Genomic DNA, 19,758 nt, shown 5'->3' with positions numbered 1-19,758 from the left:
CACTCTTCATTCTCAATCCCAGGGGAGATAGTAAACACCATACGTATTTAACATCAGGGGCTTTAGAAGCTGCCGGATCTCAATTCTGCCCTTGCCTCCACCTCCCTGTCCAGATTGGTCTTGCTATTAATTTCTTAACTAATTAATCAAAGAGAATAACATACACGAATGCTGATGCCTAGGGGCACATATACCGCAATGTTTGTAGCAGTGCTTTCAACAATAGCCAAACTATGGAAAGAGCCTGAATAGTCCATCCACTGATAAATGGATAAAGAAGATGGGGTTTATATATACAATGGAATACTACTTGGCGATGAGAAAGGGTGAAATCCTGCCATTTGCAGCCACGTGGATGGAACTGGAGGGTATTATGCTAAGTGAAATAAGTCAGAGAAAGACAGATATCATATGTTTTCACTCATATGTGGAACTTGAGAAACTTAACAGAAGATCATGGGGGAAAGGAAGGGGTAAAAATAGTTTCAAACAGAGAGGGAGGCCAACCATAAAAGACTCTTAAATACAGAGGACAAACTGACGGGGCGGGGGGGGGGGTGGGTAGGGGAGAGGGGAAATTGGGTGATGGGCATTGAGGAGGGCACTTGCTGGGATGAGCACTGGGTGTTTCATGTAAGTGATGAACCACAGGACTCTACCCGCGAAACCGAGAGCACACTGTATGTTCACTGTATGTTAGCTAATTTGACAATAAATTATATATAAAAAGGTAAAGAGAAAAATATTAAGTAACATGGTAACTGTGGAGCCTAACATGTAGTAATAGCTCAGTAAATGACGGTCCTCACTTAGATGCAAAACCGTCATCATTTAGGCAGTTGGTTTGATGTTTTTGCAAGTTTGGGGTTGGGAGTTCAGAAAGTGAAGCAAATAGAAGCAGGACAGTGCCCGGAGGGGTGTTGTTCTTCTCCCGTCAGCTCTTTTGCGGACTAAGCCTGAGGAGGAGCTGTTCCCAGCCCTGCCAAGCCACTCTGAACCATGGAGCTAACGCCTTGAAAGAGTTCATGTGATTTTATTTTTATTTATTTTGAGGAAAGCAGAGAGGGAGAGCACAAGTGGGGGAGGGACAGAGAGGGAGGGAGAGAGAGAGAGAGAGAGAGAGCAGTCTCCACACTGTCAGCACAGAGCCCATCATGGGGCTCAAACTCACAAACTGTGAGATCATGACCTGAGCTGAAGTCCGATGTTTAGCTGACTGAGACACCCAGGTGCTCAAAGTTCATGTGATTTTAAAACTTCCTCGCCCCTCACTAGGATTGTGAGAATTTGTTTAATTTGGGGGGAGGAAAAGGAGGCAGAGGGTGGTGCAGGAGACGGGAAGGTGTTCGAATGTGGTGTGTGAGGCTCCTGAACTCACCTCCTTCCATCACTCTCAGCTCCGCACACTGTCTTCTACCATTTGGCCCTAAGCTAGGATGTTATCCTGAAGCAGGAATGGGCTTTGGCTGCCAGATCTCACCTACCACCTCTGAACCTTAGTTTTTCCATTAAAAATTTTGAGGTAATAATGGCTCCATTCTCAATGCGGTGTTGTGTGGTCTAGATAACCATGGAGGGCATTCAACATGGCCCAAGTTGGTGCCCTCATACTCCCTCACAACCATTACCTTCCATACTCTGCAAATTAAAACTTAGAAGTCTGCTCAATTTCAAGGACCAGACTGACTTCCTTATTTCTCATGTGGGTTCTTCCTCCCCCCGCCCCCCCACCGCCCCTCAGCAACCCTCTTACTCCTGGCTCCAGACTTCCTGTCTGTGGGGTTTCCTTCCATTTCCTAGTCTCAGCTGTCTTCTCCTTTGCTCATAATGTTTACGTCTCCTGTGGACATCTTCCCTAAGTCCCAGGCTTCCTTTCTCCCACTCTTCAAACATTTTTGATTTGCAAATACTTCTGAAAACTGTTTGGCTGAAAAGATCTAATGAATGGGATCCACCTAGCCCTTCCTAGTTGGCTTTGAGTTCCTGTGTACCCCTCTACCCACCCTGTCAACTGTGCTCTTTATTATTCAGAATGCCAGCCCTCAGCCTGTACCTCATTATCAACCCTGGCATGTTGTGTGTGGGAGAATGCAAGCATTGCAAAGGATATTGTCTCTTTTCCTCTTAAATACAGAGGACAAACCTGTGGTTGCCAGACAGGAGGTGGGGAGGGGCGGGTGGGGGTGAAATGGGTGAAGGGAATTAAGAGGCACAAAATTCCAGTTATAAAATAAGTAAATCAGAGATGAAAAGTACAGCATCAGGAATATAGTCAATAATACTATAATAACGACGTATGGTGACAGATGGTAACTATAGTTGTCGTGGTGATCACTGAGAAATACATAGAATTGTCGAATCACTGTGTTGTACCCCTGAAACAAATGTAACATCGTGTGGCAACTATGCTTCAATAATGGCACTAAAGAATAAAAACATTTCTTCACTGGATTATTTGTTTTTTGGGTGTTGAGTTTGGTACGTTCTTCATAGATTTTGGATACTAACCCTTTATCTGATATGTCATTTGCAAGTGTATGTTATTTGCAAGTATTTTCCCATTTCGTTGGTTGCCTTTTAGTTTTGTTGATTGTTTCTTTTGCTGTGTAGAAGCTTTTTATCTTTTTTAAAATTTTTAAACCTTTATTTATTATGGACAGAGAGAGAGAGAGAGAGAGAGAGAGAGAGAGAGAGAAAGAGAGCAAGAGAGGGGGAGGGGCAGAGAGAGAGGGAGACATAGGATCTGAAGCAGGATCCAGGCTCTGAGCTGTGAGCACAGCTGTGGGGCTTGAACTCGCAAACTGCAAGATCATGACCTGAGCCAGAGTCGGATGCTTAACCGACTGAGCCACCAGGCGCCCCATAGAAACGTTTTATCTTGAAGAGGTTCCAATAGTTCATTTTTTGCTTTTAATTCCCTTGCCTTTGGAGATGTGTGGTGGGGGCGAGGGGAAAATGGGTGATGGGCATTGAGGAGGGCACTTGTTGGGATGAGCACTGGATGTTGTGTGGAAACCATACAGGTTGTCACTCAGGGTTTTCTGTGACAGCGGACTGACAGGCGAATGGCATTGAAATGTTGTTGTGGTTCTATAAATATCTCCACAGGCTTCCTGGGGCGGTTCAGCTTTGATGTCAAGAAAGCACCGCAAGCTCCTGAGAGGCATCCACAGGTAAATGTGGTTTTTCCAGGCCCCAGGCACCTCGGGTTCAGGCAAGGGCATCTGCCTGGATCTTGCACACTCAAGGGACTATGAAAACAGAGACAAAGTCACCGCTTTACTGGAAAGGAAACCAACCCAAACCCCAGACTCCCCCAACGGCTCCAACAAGGCAGCCTGTTGAACACCTGGGTGTGAGGATCACGTGCTACTAATGATCGTAATCTTGCCTCCAGAAGCTACTTATTCCCTCCTTCCCTGTCGTTTGGTTTTCCGCAACAGAGCCGACTCTGTGGCCTGGAACCCCCACAAGATGCTGATGGCTGGAATTCAGTGCTGCGCTCTCCTCGTCAAAGACAAATCCGTGAGTTTTCCTTTTCCCTCTTCGGGTCTTGGGGCATTACGGAAGGTGAAACCACCGTGTTTTCGGAGGCCTCGCTTTTGCTTACGTTTCGGTGCTTTGAACCGGATACAGTGGAAGGTCTTTGGGAAATGGTGGTGGTATGAAAAGAAAAACTACAGAGGCTCAGATTAAAAAAAAACAAAAAACAAAAAAAATCGAGTGTTTCTGCTCAGGTGATTTTGGGGCTTAGTTTAGGTGTCATATAATCTCATTAGTCACAGCAAAACGGTCTCTCTTGCCCTCATTTGGATTATATTTTAAACCTCAGTTTGAAACACGGCCAAGATTTTGTTCTCCTTGATTAAGCCTGGGATTGAAGTTATCTTGAAACTTCTGCTCACTGAGAAAGCGGAACAGATGTGTGTCATACATTAAATTGAATGCTTAATATGCTTAGCTAGGGTTTAACAGCGCATGCATGCAGGAAGATGTTAGTTCTGGGCTGATCACCGAACACTGATTTATTATGGTCTTTCGGAACATTTTGCGTGTGTGTGTGTGTGTGTGTGTGTGTGTGTGTGTGGTGGTGTGGGGGGGGTAGTTAGACGGTAGTCTGGATCCCAGCGGGTCAGGTCACAACGGCGCTGCGGAGGTTCCCCCCTGGCCACACGTAGAAACCCTGTGTTTTTCCGCGGGTAACATAAGGATTCTTGTGGGAAGTGGCCCAGGCTGGGAAATGCCGCTTCATTCTTAGAAATGCCTCCTCAAGATATGTGTGCAGCATGTGGGTGATCTTTCTCAGCCATCTGTTTACATTTTTTTTTCCTTAGGGGGACTCCCTTTGCCAATGCTAAAGTCATTTTCTCTTTTTAAGGAATTTTATTTCAAAGGAAAACCATATTTAAAGTTGAAACCCAGTCTTGCTTGTGCAGACAGTTACAACTCTCGTTCAAGATGAATTGTGACATTTGTATGTCCGCACTCTTTGTGTTTTGAGATGACCGAACACGATACTGTAGTAGGGGCCAAGGGCAGGCCCACCTAAAATGTGCCCCAGTGGCATATTGATTATTTTGAATGGAAGCCACTTGGGAATCAGTCAGGGCAAGGACACTCAGGTCCCCTCTGGCCTCCTGAAAACAGAAGACCAATCTCCCACCTGAAAGGTGCCCTCCCTGTAGAAAGAAGTAACAAGACATCCTGACCACCAGAGACAGGAATTGTAAAGCGGAGAAAGCTGTACAAACAAATTGTTACTTTTCTTTTTACTAATCTACTACTCCAACTCAAATTCCGCTTAGAATTCCTAACCAGTTAAAATTTCCAAACACGTTTTCTTTATCGTGTCAAGGCTTCACAAATGTATTGTCTCATTGTCTAAAATGTGTAAAAACCGCCTTCGTCATTTGTTTGGGTCTCGATCTCATTCTTTGGCCTCCATGTGCCCATAATAAAACTTTGGTTTTTCTCTCTTGTTAATATGTCTTCATGGAAATTTAATTCTTTTTTAAAAAAAATTTTAACGTTTATTTATTTTTGAGAGTGTGAGAGAGAAACAGTACACAGCAAGGGAGGGGCAGAGAGATAAGGAGACAGAATCTGTAGCAGGCTCCAGGCTCTGAGCTGTCGGCACAGAGCCTGACTTGGGGCTTAACCTCACGAACTGTGATATCATGACCTGAGCCAAAGTCGGACCCTTAACCGACTGAGCCACTAGGCGCCCCTAAATGGGAAATGTAATTTAGAGTCCAGTTAGAAGAACCTAGGACTAAGTACAATTTCTTCCTCCCTTTCAGTATCCATCAGAAGCTACAAAAACCGATTCTGCATGTGGAAATAGAGATACTCTCAGAACTATGAATTGATTGCCTCCTATTTTATTAGGTTGTCTACTGTCGGTTGTATTTCACACCATTTTTTTTTTTGCATGTAACTTCTCAAGTTGTTATTTCGTTTTATAACTGAAAGGTAGTTTAATATTATCATTCATGAACTAAGGAACATCCTCGGCTTGCCTGTGGTACGTATTTAGGACATGACAGAGTTAGGAATAAGCTCAGGTTTTCCTTTGCTCTCGACATAAGAACAAAAATATATTAAGCATCCTTTCTGTGCCTGGCATTCTACATCTGCCTTCTCCCCAGTCCGCCAATCTGAATGACATCCTTATCTGTTGGCGTGACACTTTCAGGAGTGGAAAAGTTAGACCAAAAATTTGATGACTGCTCTTTTAAATAACTTTCTGGCTTTTATACATTTTTCTTGTCGAATGATATTTTAGCCAAGAATTGATTTGCATTTATGTACTTGATGCAATTCAAAATTTTCTGCATCGTCTAACTCTATTAAAGGGGTGACAATTTTATTTTATTTTTGTAAAGAATTCATTCCTGGATCTCAATAAAAAACAATACCCAGGTCAACTTCCATGGCAGGAATTAAAAAGTTGCGGAAATTATATTTGTTGTGCAAAGAATTGAACGTTATTAAAAGTTGCCTTTTTTTTACTGATTTTTTAAAGTTTATTTACTTGGGAGAGGGAGAGAAAGAGAGAACGAACAAGCAGGGGAGGGGCAGAGAGAGAGGAAGACACAGAATCTGAAGTCAGCTCCAGGTTCTGAGCTGTCAGCACAGAGCCTGATGGCAGGGCTTGAACTCAAGAACCTCGAGATCATGACCTGGGCCAAAGTCAGACACATAACCGACTGAGCCACCCAGGTGCCCCAAAAGTTTTAAGCTTCTCTTAAAAATAAAAGATTGTTTTTATGATTTTATTATTATTATTACTATTACTTTTTGTTTTTGAGAGAGAGAGAGAACACCAGTTGGAGAGGGGCAAAGGGAGAGGGAGAGAGACTTTTAAGCAGGGTCCATGCTCAGTGGAAACCCCAACACGGGGCTCAATTCCACAACCCTGAGATCACAACCTGAGCCAAAATCAAGAGTCATTCAACTGACTGAGCCACACTGGCGCCCCTTTACATAAAGGATTGTTTTTAAATTAACTGAAATGGAGAGCGGAACCATGAGAGCTGAGAGAGGACAGTCAGCGTAAGCAAGTTTTGCGTTGGCAGTTTTCTGTCCCTTTTGCACCTATTTTCTGCCTCTGTTCTCTTTTGTATTTATTCATTCATTATTCAGCCAATGCTAACTGACTTCCTGGGTAGGCCAGGTGCTGTGCTAATTTGGGGCTTATAAAACGGGCACATTCCCTGTAGTCAAAGAGCTTATAATCTTACCGAGGAGATGATGAACAAAATGTTCATATTTAATTCTTTTATTATTATTTTAGTAAGCGCTCCAAAGAATGTGTCAGACACTGTTGATCATATATACTCTAGCCATTCCAACCGCCTTCCTTTCTCCTTCCCGAACTATCTAAGCAGTCTCCCTTGCAGTATGAGCTACAATACGACACAGCTGTGGTCGGTACAGGATAGAGGAAGTGTGAGGACTGTTGAGAAGTGTTTTACCTGCAGCTGGGGGTGATACACGCAAGAGGAAAGCATCCTTTCCCCTTTTCTACCTTGAATGAAGTTGGGTCAGGGCATGATGTGTGGAGTTCTGATAGCCGCCTTGCAGCCGTACGACGATGACCCTCAATCAAAGAGTGGGCATGCACAGAATGGCAGAGTAGAAAGGGGAAAAGTCTCCATCTTGAATAATGATTTTGAAATGTTGTGCTGATGCTGGAAGTGATTACTTTGCAACCGTTTTGTGATGTGAGGTCATTTATTGTCCTTATTGCTGAAATCCCTTCCACTGGGTGATCTGTCCCTTGTAGCCAAATGCACTCCTATCTGATACAGAAAAGAGTATGGCACTCAGAGAATGTGTAGCAGGGAGACCTGAGATGTTTTGGCTGGAAGAAACAGAACATACACATTTTTTTTTTAAGAAAGGAAGGAATTGTAAGAAAGGAACCCAAGCAGGCTCCATGCTGTCAGCACAGAGCCCAACACGGGGATCGATTTCACAAACTGTGAGATCATGACCTGAGCCAAAATCAAGAGTCATATGCTCAACCGACTGAGCCACCCAGGTGTCCCCAGAACAGAGAAAGAATTTTAAAACCAGAGAGTAATCTGAATAAATTTTCATTTAAGACCGTGGATTGGAGGTAGGCAAGAGTGGAGGCAAGAATATGAAGCTTGCAGTGTCCAAGGAAGAGTTGATGGCAGGGGAGATGGAAAAATGTGATGAAATTTAAGATACACTTTATCTGTCCACCAACCAGATAGGGTTGAATCACCAGTTATATGAGGGAGATGAAGAACAGGTGTCATGGTTGACTCTCTTGACTGGTGATGCAGCAACTGAGTGAAGGTTCATGTGTAGGCAGATGGAGATTGCTAGAGGATGAGAAGATTTGAGAGTGAAGTATCTTGATTTTTAGCATTGGCTACATTAAATTTGGGATTCCTATGAAGTTTTCGAGTGAAGATGTCACGTAGGCAGTTGATGTGTAGATGCAGAGCTAGGATGAGGGGTCTGGGCTGGAAAAGCATATTGGGAATTGCTGCTATGTAGATGTTCTCCAAGGTCACAGGAGTGGAATGGATTGTCTTGGGAGGAACTTGGAAGTGAGAAGAGAAGAAGATGTAGAATTTAGCCCTGAGGAACTTCAGAGTCCGTGAAAGCTGAAGTTGGAATGGCTGGGGAGATAGGAACATCAGGAAAGCGGGATGCTAATAAAATACTCTTTGAGAGAAGCGTATTATGAGGAATGTTCATGACCTCCCATCCTTTGTGTTGAAGCTTAAATGTAACTTCCTTAAAGAAGAGATCCCAGACTCACCAGGTGGACCGGCATCTTCCTATTATTCTTTCTCAGACCCCGTCCCCTTCCCGTAAGTGCTCATCATGATGGGTAATTAAGATTTCTCATGTATTCACTTTCCCTCCCTCTAGAACATAAGCTGTGTGAGGATATAGACTATGTCATTGTATTTGCCACTGTATCCCCAGTGCCTAGCAAGTATACACTAAACAAGGATGCAATTAGAATTCACTGAAAAATTGACTGCTTAAATATATTAAAAATCCTCAAAAATACTTGCTATCATGTCAGCAATAACGAGGAGTTTCCAATTTCTCCCCTACCCCAAATCGTTCCTTTCGAACGCTCTGAGATAACAATGATGAAAATGGCAGTTGATGAGTTGTATTGCCTAGGTCCTAACACGAGGCTGGAGTGTGCCTCCAGCAGTAATTGATGAATAGCGATTTTAATTTGGACTCACTCCTCCAGTTAATGGAAGGGGATAACTCTAGTTAAAAGAAAGCAAATTACTTAGTGAATATACTTCTGTTAAGGGAAAAACGAATTCCCTAATTTGTACCCTCCGAGCCCTGACATTCACAATGCTGTTTTCCTGATTGACTAGCTGTGGTGTTTGCATTTTTAATGTCCTGTATTAGTAAAGAAAATGGCTTCCAAAACAAAACAGAGCTGCTGTTCTCTGAATTGTACTATCACTAGTCGCCTTTGCATCATAGGGATAAAAAGAAAATCAGATGTTAAAAAGAAAAAAAAAAGAACCCTGTGATTATAAATAGGTTGACTTCAGATGTAAATGCTGGCACTACATGGCTGTTTTGGATCAAAGGCAATTTTGATGCTTTGATCTAAAAGAAAAGGCAATATATTCTAAGAATCAGTTGCATAGATGGAGAAAAATCTCAATACTGGCTTTTTAATTTTTAGTGCTTATTAGAAGGACTGTTTAGTTTAAGGGGGGGGGATCCCTAACAGATACATGAGATGAGAAAATACCAATCAGATGAATTTTTGAGTATGGATGTTTTCTCTCCATTTCTACCTACCGTTATCAACCGATATTAACTCACAGGGATTTCCTGTTTCATCAAAAAATTTAAGGGGCACTTTTTTTTTTATTTAATTGTCTTTAGAAAGACTATGTTGGTCTTGTGGATTTTTTTTATTATGTCTGTTTTTATATGTTTATTTCAGAAGCAATTAATATGCATCATAGACAAATCAGAAAATTCAGATATGGAGAAAAATGAAGAAAAGAGACAATTCAGATAACTGCATGCCCACTTATGTATTTTCTTCTGCATATATGCATTTAAATAAATAAGTGTGTGTGTATACACACACACACACACACACACACACACACACAGGTGCACATACCTAATCTAAAAAGATGATAACAGGGATGCCTAGGTGGCCTGAGTTGGTTAAGCATCTGACTCTTGATTTTGGCTCAGGTCATGATCTCCATGATCTCATGGTTGTGAGATAAAGACCTGCATCAGGCTGCATAAGATTCTCTCTCCCTCTCCCTCTACTCCTCCTCTGCTCATGTGCACACGTTCTCTCGCTCTCTCTCAAAAAAAATAAATCGAAATAAATAAATTATAACATATTTTTCTTTGAGCATACTATTTTCGCTCAACCAATTGCTTTTTAGTTAACCAATGTTCATTCTGTACATTTTTAACAGCTGCATAGTATTCTATCATTTTGATATATTATAATTAACTTGACCATCTCGTTATTGCTGACCAGTTAGGTTGTTTTCGTATACGTGCTGCTGATGCAAGCACTCAATTAGGTTGTTTTCATGTTTGGCTGTTAGAGATTTGGCTGCCATCTTTGAGGGCTAAATCTTTCTGTAAATCCTATATTCTTTCCTTATAAAAAAATTCCTAGAAGTAGAAGAGCCATGATGATCTTTCATGATGTTTTTTTATACTTATGTCATAATTTTCCTTCTAAAATATTGCTTACCTTCTCACTAGTGGAGTATGAGTGCGTGTGTGTGTGTGTGTGTGTGTGTGTGTGTGTGTATGTATGTGTTAACCTTTGACATCACAGGGGTTTTTAGCTTTGTCAATTTAGCAGGTAAGCCATGTGTATACCCACACTTACAGACACGTTTTCCTTGTAATGTTATTTATTGACATAGCTCTTTCTGAGGGATCTTTTTTAGACAGAGGTATTGACATGCAACTGTGGGCTATACCGAGGTTTCAAATGTGAGGCCGATAAGTTTGCAGTTCTTCATTCTAGAGGAAGATCAGAATCCTCCTCTATTCTTTAGGAGAATAGTTATTCTCTTTACACTCTTTGGGAGTCCTGGTTATTCATTAGGAGAAGGAGTAGCAAGAAGAAGAGTATAGGAAATTCATTCAATACACACTCACCAAAGGTCCATTACGGGCCCAGTCCTACGATGCAAAGAGAAAACAAGAAAAAGGAGCCCAATATCATCTCCCAATATGGTCCCCCAGAAGAAGGCAGAGATTTTCACTGGAATACTATACCTGAGAAATGTGTTACCTTTTCTTTTTTTTTTTTTACAGTTTTTAAAAATGTTTATTCATTTTTGAGAGACAGAGAGACAGAGTACGAGTGAGGGAGGGGCAGAGAGAGAGGGAGACACAGAATCCGAAGCAGGCTCCAGGCTCTGAGCCATCAGCTCAGAGCCCGACGCAGGGCTCGAACTCACGGACTGCGAGATCGTGACCTGGGCTGAAGTCGGACGCTCAACTGACTGAGCCACCCAGGCGCCCCAGAAATGTGTTACCTTTTAGCCCCATTTAGATTTTTATTCTGGGTGGTAACTGATATTGCAAATGACAATTACTATATGCCATTTTTTACACAAAATTGTGCAAGAAAAGCAAGAAGGAAGGGAAAGTAGATTTATTAGAGAAACTGGAACACACGGTGTCAGATTTGTGAGGATTTCTTTGGTAGCCCTTGTTTTTCTTCATGGAGTTCCTATGGAAGTGCCATTAGATGGTTTGAAAATACTAAACAATCTGATGATCAAAGAAATTCTTATTTTCACGCCAGGGAACACTCACACTTCCCCCTACACAGGCACATTGTAAGTTTCCTTGGAATGACAGCCTCCTGAGTAATGTGGCAGAAAAAGAGGAAGGTAGGTGTTTCAAACTGATGAGAAAAAAGAAGCATTTTGCTTGTAGGAGAGACATCAGTCTCCTGTGCTTCGTGCTGCCAAAATTACTCTCCATGTCTTAGATGTTCCTGCACGAACAGAGAAAATTTTTAGTTTTTAGCAAGGTTGAGATTGCCTAAAACTGGCAGAACTCCTCAAATTCATGGTTGCTAAATCGCCCTTTCCTTTTTAAATTCTTGGCTTTTTTTTTTAATTGTAATAAACCAAAATTGATTTTCTTTTCATGAGGCTTTTGGAAATTTGTGCATGTGCACGTATATATGTGTGCATCGCGTCAAAAATTAAAAAAGGCTCACATGCTTTCAATCAGTCGTGACAAGCCCCTGTATCATGTCTGCTTTCCATTTCCCTGAGGTAAAGGGAGATAGTGATTAATGTTCAAGTTGCACATACTCAAAATCCATTATGTCTGTTTCCACTGAATAAACCAGTAATTGGGTTTTAGGGCTTATGGTTGGTACTGCATTTGTCATTAGTTTTAACCAAGGATTTGCACTTTGTTTTGGATCTGTGCTCCTTTTAGCCTAATATATTAATGCCTTTGTGAACTGTGGCTCCAAGGGGTAAGTTATTGCATCATTGTGGTTATCCTACCTGATTTCCGTCAGTGGTTACCAACTTGTCATAAATGGGCCCTAGTCCCAACGCAGAACCCTTTCCGTGGTTTTTGGAATCAGTATACGGCGGACTGAACTACCGGAGGGCAGAAGGGATCTTATTCATTGCTATGGTCCCACTGCTTAGCACAAAGCTTGACATTCAATGCTCAGTGAAATGTTTCCTGGAGTGAACTTACTTTGTGTCTTTTTCCAATACCATCAAATGGTGATGTGTTTTAAATCTGTTACCTGCAGTGTGAAGTAGTATGTCCTTTATCATCACCACCTGATCTCTTTCAAGTCTTAAAAAGTGCCCCTTCCTGCCAATATGTTGCAATTTTGACAGGGTGTAGAAACTGTTTGCCTTATCCATATGGCTTGATATATCCATTACCTCCTTGCATCCCCTTTCATGTTGGCACTTGAAAAAAAGTCTTTACTCTCAACTGTGCCAACATTTGGCCTTTTATCTACATGCCTCAGAGACCAATAATAAATCAGTGACTCATGGTTTCCTTTTTCAGAAACCATATTGTCTTTCCCCTAGGAAGTTATTTTCGTTTTAGTGTCTAATGATGCTGTTCTTTATTGGCGATTGGACAAGCGGAAGAGATACTTGCTTTTCTAAGGCTCCCTGGGTCCTCTCTTGACCCCTTCTAATGAACAGAATGACATTCACAATCTGCCTGTTTGCAGTGTGGGATCCAGTATCTTGGCCAACAGCTTCCCAATTTCATCCTTGAGTTCCTTCAGACCTTTGGGTGACTGCCACCTGGTCCTACTGATTAAGCTACATTAATTTCGTCCGTTTGACTTAGATGAGTTGGGGTGTTGGCCACTATTGGACTTAATACCTTCTGCCTGTCTATTTCTGGAGAAGCCTCAGAGTGTGGGAATCTCTCTGATATCCTTCCAGGTAAAGACTTCATTCTTCATAACAGCCATCCCGTTTCAGTAGGGGACCCCAACCTTTGCTTCCCTGCCAGTCATCATAGAAGACTTTCAGATTTGCTAAAAGGATAAAAAGTGGGGGCAGGAGTGGGGGAGAAATTCTACCCTTGTGTCCCAGCAGTTGAAAATATCCCGGAAGGAGGATTCTATTTACAGATTGGTTTTTTTTTGTATCCTACCTTACAACAAAACTGATGAGGGTCTCATTATATGGGAGGGTTCTGTAAGCTAAAATCTAAGAAAAACGAGATACCTAGAGTAAAAGGGCACAAAAGGAAACGTGGAATGAAGCTAATGGAAAAATTCTTGCCGTAATTAGCATGCTAGATCTGCCTCAGGTGGATAGAATTTGGTTTTCACATTTTTAAAGGATTCCAAGCATCTGCCATTTTTTTTTTTTTTTTGCCTTTTATTTTTTATGAACTCACCGCAACAGGCTTTCTCTTTTATTTCTACTCCCTGGTATGACACGGGAGGCCCTTTTGACTTCTTAGAAAAAATTGTTCTGTTTGTTTTCCTTTGCACAATTCTAATTGTCATATGTGTTGTTTTCCAAGGAAGATATTTGAAAACATACCTGACATTCCTAGTTGGGCTTTCCAGCTTTGTTGTTTCAAGGACAGAAAATTTCAGGGAGTCAGTTTTCTTCTGGGTTCTTCTTCCATGGCCATTCCAAATGTTAATACGAGTACATGTGAACAGAATTATCCTGATTTTGTAGAAACTCAGGGGTGGCAAATGTAGATTTATTTTTCATAGGCTTTTAGGAATTGTACGTAAACCCTAATTTGTAGGAAAATTGTTAACAGCAATAATAAATTAATTGTAGAATTAATTAATTTCCCTGAATAGAAAAAGGCAAACTCTGTAAAATAGTCACCATATCTTTAAATTCAAGGTGTATATAACTTATGTATGCAAGCACTTATGCATACACATTCACACAGCAAATATACCTGCCCTTAAGTCATTTTGATATTGATGAACAATTATAATTTAGGGAGTTTTGTTAATTGCAAAAGTAACTCAATAACCTCTCTGATAGTTCATTCTGAGGGCTTTTGGTGGGGGGGTGGTTGGAAGATGTTGGTCGTTTTTTCTTTTTTTTTTTTAATTTTTTTTTCAACGTTTATTTATTTTTGGGACAGAGAGAGACAGAGCATGAACGGGGGAGGGGCAGAGAGAGAGGGAGACACAGAATCGGAAACAGGCTCCAGGCTCCGAGCCATCAGCCCAGAGCCTGACGCGGGGCTCGAACTCACGGACCGTGAGATCGTGACCTGGCTGAAGTCGGACGCTTAACCGACTGAGCCACCCAGGCGCCCCGGTCGTTTTTTCTTTTTTAAAGTTTTTTTTTTAAAGATACATTCAAAGAATATAACTAGAAGCACAGAAGTCCCCCATGTACTCTTTCTTGTTATTGGCTTTTGCTTTGTTTTTAGTTCTTCTCTGTAGTATGGATCCTCAAATAATATAGTTTATTTTTACCTTTCTGAAGGAATCATATATATTTTTTTGGCTTGGCTTTGTTGTTGTTGCTCAGATTTACCTTATGTCTGTAAGATTCATCTGTGTTTTGACGCAATCTGATGATTATTCATTTTCACTGCTGTATAGTTTTCCATATGATTATAGCACAATTTGTTTATCTTTGCTCCAGTGATGGACACTTGGGTTATTACAACTTTGGACTTTTACAAAAATTGGCTGTGAACATTTTTGTGCACATATCTTCATTGCTTGCTATATCTCCAAGATTCCAACTGGCCTAATTTTCCTTTTTCTTGAAGACCTAATTTAGGAATTTCTTAGTGGATCCAAAGGCAGCATGTTCTGTTAGGCTTTGCTTCTTTGAAAATGGCTTTATTTCATTTTTTTCTGGAAGTAGAATTCTGACAGTAATTTGCTTTTGGTACTTTAATGATTTTTTCCTTTTCTTTCCCCCTTTTGTGTGTTAGAAAGTTAACTAACTCATTTTTTTGATGACAAAATTACTTTTTATTTTGGCTTCCTTGAAGATTTTCAAGTATTCTTTAATTTTCCATTTATCTATGGTGTTGTAAATTTTTTTTTTAACGTTTATTTATTTTTGAGACAGAGAGAGACACAGCATGAATGGGGGAGGGGCAGAGAGAGAGGGAAACACATAATCGGAAGCAGGCTCCAGGCTCTGAGCCATCAGCCCAGAGCCCGACGCGGGGCTCGAACTCGCGGACCGCGAGATCGTGACCTGGCTGAAGTCGGACGCCTAACTGACTGCGCCACCCAGGCGCCCCTCTATGGTGTTGTAAATATGGATTCTGTGTGGTTTATCTTGCTTTGGCTTTATTGGGCTTATTAAATCTGTGGAATGATATTTTTCCAAATTTTGAAGACTATTCACTTAATTATTAACTCCCTCCTTTTCTTTCTCTTTCTGATGGACAGTCCAATTAAATGTATTTGATATCTTCTCACTGTTTCTTTCTCTATTTTGTATGGTTCATAATTTTTTCTTTCCATGCTTTGTTGTGGATAATTTTGATAATCTTTGTTGAAATTCATGAATTCTGTCTTCAGCTATATCTAATCCAGTTTTCTTTTAATTGAGTCTTTTTCACATATATAATGCCTCTAGGTTCTTGCTGACGTTTGTAAGATCAGCCTCTATCTCCATGACCATTGCACGCCTAGATTTACACCTAGTCTACCTCTGTTAACTCTGATACCTAAATTCCCTTGAGCGCTACTCCCATTGATTCTTGTATCTGTGATTCCTGGCTCTCTATCTAGAGAGACACCTTATAATGTTTGATGGTTTATGGAATATTTTGTTTGAAAGATTACCTTTAGGAATAATTTAAAATATGGAGTGGAGTTACCTACCTTGGGAGAGAAGATTTTATTTTCATTCTTCTGGGCATCCGGGGGAATTAGCAGCCCAGGACCAAAGCTTTAAGTTTTTCTCGATCTCTAGAGTATATACCCTACCGCCATTTCAGGGTGGAGATCTTTGAATCCTAAACAAGAGGAAGAATTGCTTTACTGCCCTTAGTGACGCTGAACACCTTTGAACTCTGTTTCCGGAAGTATTTGGAGTGCCTGTTTCCACACATGGTGGCCACTATCTCTGTTCCCTCAATTTACCCTTCTGGCTCCTGTATTAGCTATCCTCCCTCAGTCCGAAAATGCCCCTGGGGTAGAGACATTTCTGGCTGAACTTCTTGAGCTCCCTTCCTCTCCTTGGACCTTCCAGAAGTTTATTTCTGTCTTGGTAGGTCTGTGATCCTTTTCTTTAGATGCAGTTTTTATGCTTTGTTTCAGCATATTTTGTTTCCTACAGGAGGAGCATTTCCAACTGATCTAGTCCTTTATTACTAGAATTTGGCTTTTTAATAATCAGCTGCTATTCAGCACCACCGGCGGGAATAAGCATTTGTTAGTTTATTCATCCTTTCATTCAACCCGCGAAAATGTATTGCCTCCTATGTGTTAGATGAGTAAGGCATCATCCCTACCCTATGTGAACTCAAAGGCTAGTACGGGAAACAGATTTTAAGCAAATAACTGAAATATAATATAAATGTATGTAATAGAGTGATGTAATGGAGTAGAAAGCAGATGTTTAGGGAATGCAGATCAGGTAAGAGAACAACCCCTGCTGAAAAGGCTGGTGTAGAAAAGTTAGTTGCAGCAGACGTGACTTAACAGTTATTGGTATTTTCTTTCCATTTTTAAAGCAATCTAGGTCATGCTAGCACAGTCAGGCATAATGAGGAACATAAAAATTACTTAGAACCCACTAGCCAAAGTTAAATCATTAAAATTTTTTTTGATAGATGAATTTTATGTATTCATATCTATGTCGATGCTGATGGAGATGAATTTATTTTGCTTCTGTAACCAGCATCTTCCTTTCTTTGCCCATCCCTACCCCTTTCTTTGATAGAAGAAACAGAGGTGGTTAGGCTTATCGAGTCTTAAGAAAATTTGCTTCTTAAAGGATGGTTACCATGATTGTGGAAGCAGCTAATTTGGCATCTTAAGTCCAGCTCAGAAGTGTGCATTTATGAACTTCTGTATATGTCTAAAGAAGATTCTCTTCCATTGCAGAATATATAGTATCGCTTCCCCCCCATCCCATCCACACACCTCTTGTAATCACAACTGCTTATGTTATCAGTGACTTTGTTGGGAAGACAGGGAAGCTAAACTTGCTGGTCTTACCATCTTCTTCCACGGGGTGATGTTGGTATTTAGAAAGCTCCTTCAGCCACCTATTCTTTTGATACTCTGTTGACAACCTTTTGTGACACTCAGCATCTGTTCACTGACAGAAAAAAGTTGTCAGAGAAACCAGATTTTCATGAGAGCAGGTCACCCCATTGGAGGCACCAGACGAAACCCAATGCTGGACAAAGCCTACTTATCAAGTAGGGGAACTGGGAAGTTGTCCCCGCTGAAAACAAAGTCTTTAAAACATAAGGAATTGCAGAATTATACCAGTGCATAAACTGGAGAGGAAAGGCAGAAAATGTTAATTAACGGTCTGAAAGATAGGATGAAGCAAGGGTTTAACTTGATCCCATTTCTGGAGGAACCCATTTATTGGATCGAACTGTTATTGCTTGTTTGCCAAGTCCATATTGCTATAATTATTATAACTTAAAAATATGTTTCGTCTAGTGGGGCAGGTCTTCATTCACTCTGTAAGAAAATGATCTATTCTCATCTGTTTATTCTTCCAAATGGATTTTGGAAACACTTTTTTAATGTAAAAACCTTCCACTGGGACTTTATTTAGGATTATATTAAACCTATGGATTAATTTGAGATTTAACATCTTTGCAAAATTTTAGCCTTTCCATCTAGGAACATGGTACATCTTTCCATTTAACCAGATTTCTTTTATTTCACACCCAGATTCTTTTTAAAATTTTTACTATGGAAAATTTCAAACATATACAAGAGCAGAGATGAACCCATATGTACTGATTGCATGACTTTAATAAGGATCAATTTGTGGCTAATTTAGTTTCATACTCAACACTTCCTACTCTTTTCTATATAGTTGGGGGGGAAAAAACAACTACAGATATTATATCATAGAATTTTGATGGATTTTCTCATAGAGGACTTGAATATATTTTCCTATTAATGTTATTTATAAATTTTTATATTTTTTAATATATATAAAATTAAAAAAAATCTTCTAACTGCAAATGCTGCTATGAAGGCAGACTTTTAAATATTTATTACTACTTTGCTAATATTTCTTATTACTTCTGAAGGAGTTAAAGCTATTCTCATGTATTCTCTAAATATATTATTATATCAGTATATAACTGTAATTTTGCTTTTTTTCTAATATGTAAGCTTCATATCAGTTATCAGCAATTATAATGTACTGATAGAATTTCCGAAAATATATTCAGTAATATCAGTAAATAGAAGGCATTTTTGTCTTCTTTGTGATTTTGTTAAAGATGTCTTAAAATATACATTCTTTGTAAATCCTCTTGAGAAATAATGTAAAAATGAGTATTGAATTTTACCATTTTCTCTTTTATTATCTAATAAGGTAGTTCTATCATGTTACTCCTTAAACAAAATTAAATGTGCCTTAATAGATTTTCTACATTACTAATTTAACTCATTCTACTGTGGTCATTTGCTTTAATGTATTGATGGATTTGTATATTTAGATTTTTGGTTCTGTCTACCTATGATTGATCTACTCTATGTGTGCGTGTGTGTGAGATCTTGGTTAGATTGTTTTTTTGAATGGATTTTAAACTGTCTTCATTTTAGAATAATTACAATACCACGGACATCAGTTTTTAAGAAGTGTTCAGAAAAGTCAATCATAAAACTTTTCAGAAATTTTGAGGGAGATAATTCTTTGATCTAATGTTAATTTTTCCCATTTTTATTGAACTACTAAGAATTTCCTGCTCTCCTGATCAATTTCAAGAACTTACATTAAAAAAATATATATTTACTACATTTTATTGAGCTTTTCAAATATGTTAGCAGAATATATGCCATCCGTTTACATTTATCATTTTCATTTAAATTTTGCCTTATATTCTTGTCTGAAATCTTAATTTAAAAAAATTTTTTTCTTGATTTACTTTATCTTCTCTCCATAAGGAATGACTAATTGCATTTATTTTTAAAAAAAATTTTTTTTTAACGTTTATTTTATTTTTGAGACAGAGACAGAGCATGAACGGGGGAGGGTCAGAGAGAGAGGGAGACACAGAATCTGAAACAGGCTCCAGGCTCCGAGCTGTCAGCACAGAGCCTGACATGGGGCTCGAACCCACGGACCGCGAGATCATGACCTGAGCCGAGGTCAGACGCTTAACTGACTGAGCCACCCAGGCGCCCCTAATTGCATTTATGTTTTGATTCACATATTTATTAAATTTATTCAATTATTCACTTAATTGTTACACATTTTCTCCTGCTTCTTTACACTTTTGTTCTATAAGAATGTTATTTTACATTTGAGGGCAATGTCGCTTCTGTTCCTTAAGTTTTGTTTTGGAGTGTTCTCATTTAAATTATTTTCTAATTAATCCATAGTAACTGTGGATTTACTCTTCTAGCCCAGAATGGTTTGTGAAAGAGGCTTTAACCTCCCAAGTGCTTAAGATATGTTATGAAATTCTGATTTGTTTTACTGTAGTCAGACAGTGACCAAAATGAAAGCAGAGATCAAGAGTGACAAATTTTTACCTTTTCAACTTCAAAAGTTACTC

General features: G+C 39.8%; 1 protein-coding gene across 2 annotated transcripts in view; it reads left to right on the top strand.

The window, feature by feature from the left end:
- GADL1 (glutamate decarboxylase like 1) overlaps nucleotides 1-19,758 on the top strand; it is a 170,934-nt gene that overhangs the window by 59,314 nt on the left and 91,862 nt on the right. For both annotated transcript variants that reach the window (XM_003992189.5, XM_045037730.1), the window contains 2 exons: nucleotides 3,109-3,173; nucleotides 3,444-3,525. In XM_003992189.5, the coding sequence (XP_003992238.2) occupies nucleotides 3,109-3,173; nucleotides 3,444-3,525 (147 nt within the window). The remainder of the gene's footprint in view (nucleotides 1-3,108; nucleotides 3,174-3,443; nucleotides 3,526-19,758) is intronic.

The sequence above is a fragment of the Felis catus genome, chromosome C2 (genome assembly GCF_018350175.1).
Source record: "Felis catus isolate Fca126 chromosome C2, F.catus_Fca126_mat1.0, whole genome shotgun sequence".
In the NCBI taxonomy this organism is placed as follows: Eukaryota; Metazoa; Chordata; class Mammalia; order Carnivora; family Felidae; genus Felis; species Felis catus.
This window is presented reverse-complemented; position numbering and strand designations above follow the sequence as displayed.